The 10,626-nt window shown below is 43.4% G+C and overlaps 1 protein-coding gene across 1 annotated transcript; it reads right to left on the bottom strand.

Moving 5' to 3' along the window:
- Nucleotides 1-1,429: 1,429 nt before the first annotated feature.
- CABP5 (calcium binding protein 5) lies at nt 1,430-10,359 on the bottom strand. Its single transcript, XM_063112637.1, has 6 exons — nt 10,297-10,359; nt 8,809-8,839; nt 8,167-8,310; nt 6,737-6,846; nt 3,688-3,835; nt 1,430-1,455 (listed from the first exon to the last, which is right to left on the bottom strand). The coding sequence occupies exons 1-6, from the start codon at nt 10,357-10,359 to the stop codon at nt 1,430-1,432; spliced, it is 522 nt and encodes a 173-aa protein (XP_062968707.1).
- Between the last annotated feature and the right edge of the window lie 267 nt (nt 10,360-10,626).

Here is a 10,626-nt window from a genome sequence, read left to right as displayed (position 1 = left end):
GAAGTAATGAAGGGACAAAGTTTAAAAATAAAACGGTCTTACAACAATCACAATTGCTTGAACTTGTTAAGACAAGCAAACAGATATGATGTTGATGGGTGGCGGGGTGGACAGGGAAGAGGGACAGAGGAATCAGTAGAGGGACACAAAAATCGACTACACTGTATATTGATAAAATAAAAATAAATAAATAAATAAATAAATAAATAAATAAATAAATAAATAATGTCAAGAAATAAATAAATAAACAAACAAAATGGTCTTAGGATAGTGAAAAATGGCACAAAGGGAATGGCTGCTGGTGAGAGGTTAGGAAATACACTATTCCAGTTCTACTTTTTCTTAATTTTAATTTTACAACATGGTGCTATTGAACCAAATAACGCATTATATACACCTACTTAGTGAACTTCAAAGTGAGAAAAACTTTGAGGAAGGTGTAGAATGAACTTTTTATTTGGAGGATCTTTATGTTGCTGAAGTGTCCTGCTCTCAGGTGGAGGTGAGCAGGAATATATCTTTCAGTTTTACAACACAGATTGATGTTAGGATGTGAGGGATGGAACAGACGTCCCACCTAACAGAGAGACTCTCCCCGAGCAGCCCGGGACGGACTGATGCGGAGGCAGGGTGCCCCCAGGGATGGCCTTGCAGGAACCTGGCTGAGCTGCGGATTTGGAGGATCCTGTCCGCGCTCTCTTTGCATCATGTTATTTTGCAGATTAATTCCCTAGGGATCAGCTTGCATTAAACCTTGATAATCCAGATTTATGATTTAATTCAGTCCCCTGAGTATTTAACACAAGGTGAGGGATGTGGGAAGACAGAGAAGGAAAAAAAACTAACAAACAAACCAGACTGTACTTTCAGGAAATCAGGAAATGGAAGAAGCTCGCTTTGAACACCTCTTTAATGAACTATTTCCAAGATACAGCCCTGTTTCTAGCCCCGTGACTACATGCCTTCCTCTTACCAAGAGAAAGAAACTGAGGGGATTTGAAGCAGTTGAAGCAGGCGAGGGGAAGGGTAGACTGTGCGCTGAACTTTTTGACAGTCTGACAGGAGAAAAGACTATTTTAACCCAAGGGGAGGCTAGGGAAGAGACTCTGGCCAGTCCCAGGGATTTAGGACTATGTGAAGCATCAAGGTGTCGTTAACCTTCGGAGTTTCTGGAGTGGCAACTGGACTCTGGTACCATTCATATTCCACACATAGACTCTCCCTCCTTAATCTAATTCTACAGATGCCCCCTCCCGCCCCCCCGGCAAAGCGACTACTTTCAGTCTAACCTCAATCCATATCCTTGCATGGCCGGTCACCACCCGCCTCCCCACCCCCTCTCCTTTAGGGGGCCATGGGGATTTGGTCCTGCACAAGTGCTCGATCCATGTTGACCAGGTGGAGCGTGCCTGGGGCTTCTGGAACCTCCTCAACGAGACATCATCTTCACAAACTCTGCAAACAAAAGTCCCCAGTGAAGCATATCTTGGTAAAAGCAGCCAATATTACTTTTTTGAGCCCTTCCTACGTGCCAGGCACCACTGATGATCTTTGGGAAATTACTCGATCTCTCTATGCCTCCATTTCTATAAAATGGGAATCTTATAGGATCACTATTTCTCTTGTATGAAGTTACTTCAAAAAGTTCATGGAAAGATTTGTACCATCTCTCAATTCTGTTTTCTGCAAACTTTTTGAAATATCCCCATATGTTTTAAAGATGGGTAAATGACATAATGCTCATAAGACAGATTAAATATTCATAGATAGTAATTGTTAGTATCTTATTTCATGTTTCAATCATCCTGGATGGGTAAGTGCCATTTTACAGAAAAGGAAACTGAGGCCAGCAAGGGTAACCAATGTGCCTGAGGTCACATGGACAGTGAATGGTGAACTCTGGAAGGAATGTAGGTTGCAACTGACTTTGCTCTGACTCAATGCCACATTAACTTACTGGCCCCACCCAGGTCTTCAGGTCACTCTGTCCTTCCCTTGCCTGTGGCTGGCCCAGGGATGACTTCCATCCCCACCTCTTCCAGATTTTCACTGATGTCCACTCTACACCTGAGGCTGACTAGATCCAGCAGTTATCCAACAAACATCTGCTAAGTTTCTGTATTGAGACTTATAAAGCAGATCTGGTTTAGAAAAGACCCCTCCACTGTCCTCCACGATGGAGGCAGACACAGCTCAGCACAGGAAGATCTGCAGTGACAACCTCCAAGGAGAGGAACAGAAAAGCTGTGTAAGACATCACAGCCAGGAGTAATACACCCAGCTAAGGACGAAGGGAAGCTCCTTAGCACAGGTTGCACTGGTGTGAGTTCCTGAGGGATGGGTACAATTTAGAGGTGTGGTGAACGGACGGAACATCAGGGGCACAGGAGCACAAGTTGGAGACTACAGAGCATGGGCCAAGTCTGTGCGAGAGCATACAAATTCAGAGAGTGGTTATAAAAGATATAGGCTAGGTGGGTGGGTGGGGCTGGATGATGGATGAACTCGAATATCAGACTAAGAATTCTGGACTTTTGTTATTGGCAGCAGTTCGATGCTGAGATCTTTGAGCCATAGAGTATCACAATTAGAACATGGCATGCCCTTTTTATGCCACCCACAAAAATGATTACCACTCCCCTGTACACAGAACGCCAATCTTTTTCATTTATCCAAGTATTTAATACACATATGTTGAGCTCTGTGCTAGGAACTGGGGATGCAGTGATGAAAAATTTAGTCTGTGGCCTCAGAAAGAAATAGGCAATAAGCTACCAGTGTTATAAGCTATCGATATGTCATGGATCAGTGTTACCACAGAGGTAAGCACGAAGTGTTATGGGGGAACCCAGAAGAGGGACACTGAGCCCAGCAAGGGAGGTGGGAGGCACCTCTCAGGAGCATAACTACAGTTTAGCCAGGGGAAGAGAAAAGGTCGTTCCAGACAGAAAGCACAACATGAGCAATGTCAAGGAAGGATGATGTTTTCAAAAAAAGTGTCTTTTGGTGCATCATTTCTTTTAGTTTTTTCCAAAAATTTGAGAGAAAGGGGTCATTATTAACCCCATTCAGGGAGCTGGCTAATTAGCTCCTGTGGGAGAGCTTGGTCCTGATAACCCCAAGGTCATGGGTTCGGATCCACATATTGGCTAGCCACCAAAACAAACAAACAAACAAAAAAAACCCAACCCCCCCAAAACCCATTTTGGAGATGTGGAAACTGACCCTCCCTTTTTTCTTTTTTTTTAAAGCCAGTCAAATTACATTCAGAGAGAGTGACTAGGATAAACTATATACCTAGTGAGAGATGACCCTGAATTTGAAGTCCATGAATCTGACCCCAGAGTCCTAGCTACTAGCCAGTCCACTCTCCTCCTGATGGCACACACTGTTCCTTTGATAAAAGATGCCCAGTGAACGAGCAGGGAAAAGGAGAGGTGGAAATGATCCATGAGCAAGGGTAGAAAAGGCCCTCTGGACAAGGTGTTCCATGGAGCCACCAGGTGTGAGAATCACCAAGCTCTTTGAAATGACATGGGCAGAAAGGGATGAAACAAATGTTTCCAGAATCTTCCACTCCCATCCAAGCTCAAACTTAAAGAAGAGTGAGAAGGAGTGGTCAGCTTGGAATATCAGACAGGGAGTTGGAAGAGGATTCCTCCTGTGGCTGCCCCCATATCACGTCACCTTCAAAGTCAACGGTGCCATCTCCATTAACATCAGCCTCCCGGACGACCTCGGAGATCTCCCGGGGGGTGAGCCTCTCTCCCAGCAGTCTCTGCATGGCCTGTTGCAACTCTCCCAGAGTGATCTCCCCATCTCCGTTGGCGTCAAACTGAATAGGAGCAGAGGGGGTTGTGTGAGCATCAAAGATGACGACAGAAACAATAACAATCGTTTACTGATCATATACTGTGGGTCAGAAACTAAGCTAAGAGCTTAGCATCTGCTAGAATGTCAGCTCCTCAAGGACAGGTTTTTTAAAAATTTGCATCTATTTTTATTATTTTTTTAAAACAGCTTTACTAAGGTATAACTAATATACAAAAAAGCTGCACATATTTAATGTATATGATTTGATGAGTTTGGACATATGTATATGCCTGTGAAACCACCACCACAATCAAAGTAATAAACATATGCGTCACCTCCAGGAGTTTCCTTATGCTCTTATTTTGTTTTATTTTATGGTAAGAACACTTAACACGAAACCTACCCTCTTAACAAGTTTTTGAGTGCACAGCACAGTATGGTTAACTACAGGCACTATGTTGTATTGTAGAGCAGATCTCTAGAACTGACTCATCTTGCATAACTAAAACTTTATACCCATTGAACAGCAACTCCCCACTTACCCTTCCTCTCAGTCCCTGGCAACCACTCTTCTACTCTCTGCCTCTATGAGCTTGATTACTTTAGAAACCTTCTCCTTCTGTGTAGTACATACATACAATAAAATATTACTCAGCCTTACAAAAGAAGGGAATTCTGCCATATGGGACAACATGAATGAACCTGGAGGATAGTGTGCTAAGTGAAACAAGTTATACTCAGAAGGACAAGTACTTTAAATGTCTTGTTCACTGCTGTGTGCTCAGTCCCCAAAACAGTGCCTTCCATATGAGCACTATTGATAAATATTTGTTGAATTAGTGAACTATCTTCAAACCTTCTCCCTGCACACCCTTAATCAATGTACCAGAAAATCTGGTGTGTTCTACCTCCAAAACTATCTTTCTCTAGTTCTGCCAATGCTAACCTGGCTCAAGCCACAATCATCTCTTGCCTGAATTATCATGACAACCTCCTAATTGGTCTTCTGGTTCCCATTGTGGTCCAACTATAGTCTATTATCCACACATCAGGGCTTCATGTCTATGTTCATGTAAAATATGAATCAGATCTTGTCACCCCCCTGTTTATAATCCTTCAGTGTCTTCCTATCCCACTCAGAACAAAATCCTGACACAGTTCCATGACACACAAGCCCCTACATGATTTGGACTGTCTTCTGCAACTCTAAGACTTTGTTTATTTCAGGCTACTCTCTCTCCAGCTCACACCTGGCTTCTACCTCTTCCTCAAATATTTCTTCCTACCTTATAGCATTTGTAAGCTTGCAGCTTCCTCAGCCTGGGATGTGATTTCCCTAGAGCAATGCTGTCCCCAAGAAATACAATGCTAGCCTCATGGGTAATTAAAAATTTTCTAGTAGTCACATTAAAAAAAAAGTTGAAACAAGTGAAATTAATTTTTTTTTTAAAAAGATGACCGGTAAGGGGATCTTAACCCTTGACTTGGTGTTGTCAGCACCACGCTCAGCCAGTGAGCGAACCGGCCATCCGTATATGGGATCCGAACCCGAGGCCTTGGTGTTCTCAGCACCGCACTCTCCCGAGTGAGCCACGGGCCGGCCCGAAATTAATTTTTAATAATCAATTTTATTTAACCCAATATATCCAAACTGTTATCATTTCATCATGTAATCAATGTAAAGATTAATGAGCTACATTACATTTTTTTACACACACTGGATTTCATAATACAGCATAAAAGCATACTAAGTAGTTAGTATGTACTTAGCATACTAAACTTATATACTTGGCATAGAAGTATACCTAAGTATACAAGTATACTTAACCTAAGTATACTAAATATATTAAGTCTTAATCCAGTATGTATTTAACACTCACAGCACTTCTCAATTCAGACATTAAATTTTTATCAGAAATACTTGATATTCTTTTAGGTTTCATCATAAAGTTTACAGTTGAAAAGGTAGATTCACATACCCGAGTTGTTCCAGATAAAAGCTTTTCAATAATTTAATTGAGTCTCAATTTTAAATTTAAATAAATTGTATTTAAATATTTGGACTTATATTTGGTGGAATATAAATGGAAATTAAATAAATTATTTAATTGAAATAAATTGAAATTAAAATAAGAATAAAAATTCAATTCCTTAGTCACACTAGCCACATTTTAAGGGCTCAATTGTCACATGTGGCCAGTGGCTACTCTTTTGGACAGAGCATTTCTGTAGCTGCAGAAAGTTCTATTGGACAGGGAATGTGTAAATCTTTATATGAAGCTGGGTAGAAAGTCACACAGCTAGTAGGTGGACATCTGGGATTTGAAGCCGTTTGAAGACTTTGCCTGGTTCCAAAGTTTTTGCTTCCAGACACTGTATTATTCTTTATTTGTGCCTTATATAGTTGAAAGCTCTCTAAATGAGGAAAGCATTTTGTCAGAGGAAATAAGAAACCCTCCCCTCCCCAGGTCACATTTATTTATTTATTTATTTTATCTTTTTAAGCATTTCTACAGCAAGTGGCTTAAACGAGGATGATCTCTTTGGGTTTTCATCTGGGATCTCAAATTCTTGGATTCTTTCTTCCTATTATAGGCATTAAATTTAGAGGCCCTAACATTTATTTTGGAGACTGTAGGATCTTGGGTAAGATTTGTAATCTCCGTGATCCTCAGTTTCCTCATCTGTATGATTGGGATAAATGCTTATTCCTAATGTTATTTGTGAGGATTACCTCAGATAAAATATGCAGAGACCCTGACCCATTGCAAGCGTTTGGAATATGTCATTTTCCTTCCTTATCGATTTCAACATGGCTAGAAAAAAATTGGTTTTGGTGGGTTCTGTGTGTATGGTGATGACTAATTACAGACCTCTGGGGTCTCCCTCACCCACTACGAGCACCATGAGGCTCTTAACTCACTTCCTTGAAGGCATCTCGCATCTCCTGGACACCGATCATTCCAGCTGTTTCTGCAAGCAGCTTGGGGGTCATCAGCTCCACAAAGTCATCAAAGTCGACACGGCCACCCACTGAGGACAGGAGAAGTAGGATTAGTGAGAGGCCACATGCCCCAGCTTTGCATTACCTCACTTCAGCTCCCATTTCCCTGCCTTTTAAGAGCTTTCATTGACCTCCTCCATCCACTCAGCCAACTCAAGTCCTCATGTCCCTCTGATGGAGTTTGGATGTGTTGTCCCCTCCAAAACTCATGTGGAAATTTGATCCCCAATGTGGCAGTGTTGGAAACTGATTCAGTCACGGGGGCAGATCCCTCATGAATGGATTAATGCTCTCTCCCTGGGGGAGGGGGGATTAATGAGTGAGTTCTCGCTCTATTAGTTTCCAAGAGAGCTCGTTGCTTAAAAAGACCCTGGCACCTTCTCTCTCTCTCTTGCTTCCTCTTGCCATGTGATCTGCTTGTACCCGCCAGCTGCCTGCCACTTTCTGCCATGGGTAGAAGCAGCCTGAGGCCTGTGCCAGATGCAGCTGTCCCAGAATCGTAAGCCAAATAAACCACTTTTCCTTATACATTACCCTGTCTCAGACAGTTCTGTTATAGCAACAGAAAACAGACTAAAACACCCTCTAATCTGAACGAGGGTTGACAAGGTGTGGCATGGTGTGTGCTGTGACCTTCAGCAAGCCTCTTAATTGTGGATCTGTAGAAGGAGGAGTATGGATTAAATGAGCACCCAGGTCTCTTCCAGATATAAATACTGTCATTGCCTTGAATTCAACCTTGTTTATTCAGTTGCATGCACAGAAGCAAACCCAATAGGAATTTTATCCCAGGTTCAATCTCAAAAACAGCTCTAGTCTCCATCTAAAAGTTCATACTCTTTTGCAACAGTATTCGCCCATATTATCTCCAACTTCAAGTTCATTTCCAACATCCAATACAGCTCCAATCTTGCACCGCACTGATGAGTCTTAGTAGTGATGGTAATAACCTCCATTTAAGAAGAATTTACTGGAGGCTAAAACTTTACCTGTATTTACATCTTTACCCCTTCCTTTCCATAATCCCATGAACAAGGAGTGAAAGCATCTTCACGTGACAGATGAGGAAACTGAGACTCAAGAGCAGGGAATAAGCCCACTTTTCATAATGACCACAATTAGTAAATAATAGAACTGGAACTTGGATTCAGATATATCCCTAATGGTCACCATTTTAACCACTTGAAATGCTGCTTCCATAAGTATAATCTGAACTGTTTTCTTCCAGCCTTCCAGTCTCTTTTACCCTCTGTTTCATCCCCAGCTTTGCTCCCAACCTCCCTGTCCTTCCCAATCCCACTTTTCATCCTCTCCTAACCCCAGTCATTCCTCCCATCCCCTGGCCTCACGGTTCATCCGGATTTGCTGGCCCAGTTCAGTCAGTTCCATCTCTGTGGGCATGTAACCCATTGTCCTCATGAGATTCCCCAAATCTTTACAAGAGATGAACCCATCTCGATCTTTGTCAAACTCAAGAAATGCTTCCCGGAGCTCTGAAAGTTAAGAGAAAAGAGCTTTGGGGGAACTTGGAGCAGTCAGTGGGGGAAACACTATCAGTGGAGGCGTCTAGTAGAGACTCTCCAAAGGAGAATGCATTTTAAAAAACCAAAAATTTCAAAAATGAGTGATGAGTAAAATGTGGCATGATTTCTGAGACTGCTAAGTGCGTGCACTGAACTCCTTCTAATTCTTGGGTTAAGTTACGGGGAACCTCAAAACCACCAAGAGAAAAACCAACCATTTTCAATTCATTCTAAAACTCATGTATCACTCCTGAGTCTCTGAGACACTCAGGCATGGGCATGCCTTCTAGATACTTTAGGAGGTACTTAAATTGCCCTAAGAAGGAGTCCTAGAAAATTCCACTTGAGTGGGAAGATGGAGGGATGTAAAATTTTTATGTGAAGGAATTTGTACAGAAACGAACAAGGGAGCAGAGAGATTAGGTGGGTGTCTGGCAATGTGGGGGCATTTGGGGGAGAGGGTGTTACCTTCAATTTCATCTTGTCCCAGTGGTCTTTCCTGGAAAGGAATGCAGAGGAGAGGGAATGGGGAGAGAGTGTCAGGAACCCAACATCTACTTCTCCAGACATGTCCTCTCATTCTCCAAAGCTACTTCTCATCCTCTCCTAGTTTTCTTCTCATTCTTCCTCTTCGCTGTCCTTCTCCCCTTCCTTCTTTCCTCTCCTGACTCCCCACCCACAGCTCTGTGCTCCTCACCCTTTCTCCCATCCTCTCTCACTTCCCCTTTTCCATTCTTGAATCTTGGTCTCCCTCCTTCTCCATTTCCCAGACATTGCCCATCACATTGTGCCAAAAGGGGTCCTAAATACCATGGAGTCAAATCTCTTCCTTCTCCAGATAAAGAAAGTGAGACTTAGACAATCACAGCTAACATGTTTATAGTGCTGATTCTGTGCCAGCAGTTTCCACAATCATTTTATTTAAACCTCAGAACAGCTCTGTGAGACAGATCCTAATATCTTTCCTATTTTACCCACGAGGAAGTTAAGGAAGCTGCTAGAGGTCACACAGCTCATAGGTGGCAAGTCCCCTTCCAAGGGAGGGAGAAATTAAATTAATCCTTGAGGCCATGCAGCAAGTCAGGTACAGCACTGGGATTTGAATTCAGGGATCCTGACTCGCAGGTCAGAATGATTTCTGTTACACCCTATTGGCTCTTTTCCCACCTGCCTCCATCCTTTCTCCCAAAGGTTAGAATCCTTTTGCATGGGACCAGTGTTCAAGGGCATTCAGGCAGGATGAAGAGTGCCGGCATGACCAATTCCTAAAACCTCTGAGAGTTTCCACTGTCGCCCTACCTACTCCTGGACATACCTGAGGAGTTGGACTTGGATACGTGGCAGGTCACCTGAAATTTTACAAAGCTCTGACCTCTTTCATACCCTTATCTCCTTTTATCCTTGAAGCCTCTCTCTCTCTCTCTCTGGTGATCTTAAAGCCTAATAATTAAAAACATGCTCATAGGAATCAAACGGACCTGACCCTACCATTTAGTAATTATGTAGGCACAAGGCAAAGGACATCACCACTTAGAACCTCAGTTTCTTCACCTGTAAAATGGCAATGAAAGTATCACCAGCCTTACAAGTTGTTCTGAGGTTTACATGATATCAGGAACGCAAAGCCCTTTGCACGGGGCTGGGCAAATAGCAACGCCTCAATAAGTGGCAGCTCTTGTTTTCACCATCATCACCATGAGAGTCCATAGAGAAGAGTGATGATGATTTCAACAGCGCCATCATCGAATTCCCCTTCTTTTTTATTCTTCTCTCCTTCCCCTTCCCTCTTTTGCACTGAACTTCTGACCTCCTGGCCCACGCGACCCCTTCACTTCTCAGTTCACGCTCTCTCCACCTGTTCGCTTTGCTCTGTCGCACCATCATGTCTCCTACTTTTCACCATGCCTCAGCTCCCCTTGCCCAGCCTGCCACCCTTCCCCATGGCCCCCACCTCACCCGCTGCTTCTCAGCGATGCCTTTCTTCAAGAAGATGCAGGCGGGGCCCATGGGAAACTGCATGGAGGGGGCAGGGCAGAGCTCTCCAGTCTCAAGACGGCCACTCCTTCCTGCGCCCCCTTGGTAGCTCTGCCTCCTTATCTTCTCTGTCACTCTTTTGCCAACTCTTCCCGCCTCTCTTGGCCTCTCCCTTGGTCCCTGTGTCTTAAAGCTGCAACAGCTGGGTCAGACTCTACCCGGGTTGGGGAGGGATCAGAGCTTTTCCTGCCTCCCCATCTGGTTTGAGTGAGATGGACAGGGACAGCCAGTCTCAGGCTCTGAGACCCTTTT

This window comes from Cynocephalus volans, chromosome 10 (genome assembly GCF_027409185.1).
Source record: "Cynocephalus volans isolate mCynVol1 chromosome 10, mCynVol1.pri, whole genome shotgun sequence".
Classification (NCBI taxonomy): Eukaryota; Metazoa; Chordata; class Mammalia; order Dermoptera; family Cynocephalidae; genus Cynocephalus; species Cynocephalus volans.
The sequence above is the reverse complement of the archived record's forward strand: the minus strand, read 5'-3'. Positions and strand labels throughout refer to the sequence as shown.

Coding starts and splice junctions, on each gene's coding strand:
- CABP5 (XM_063112637.1), bottom strand. CDS start 10,359: ATGCAGTTTCCCATGGGCCCCGCCTGCATCTTCTTGAAGAAAGGCATC. Junction 8,840..10,296: donor GCATCGCTGAGAAGCAGCGG/GTGAGGTGGGGG, acceptor ATTCCTTTCCAG/GAAAGACCACTGGGACAAGA. Junction 8,311..8,808: donor GGGACAAGATGAAATTGAAG/GTAACACCCTCT, acceptor CTTAACTTTCAG/AGCTCCGGGAAGCATTTCTT.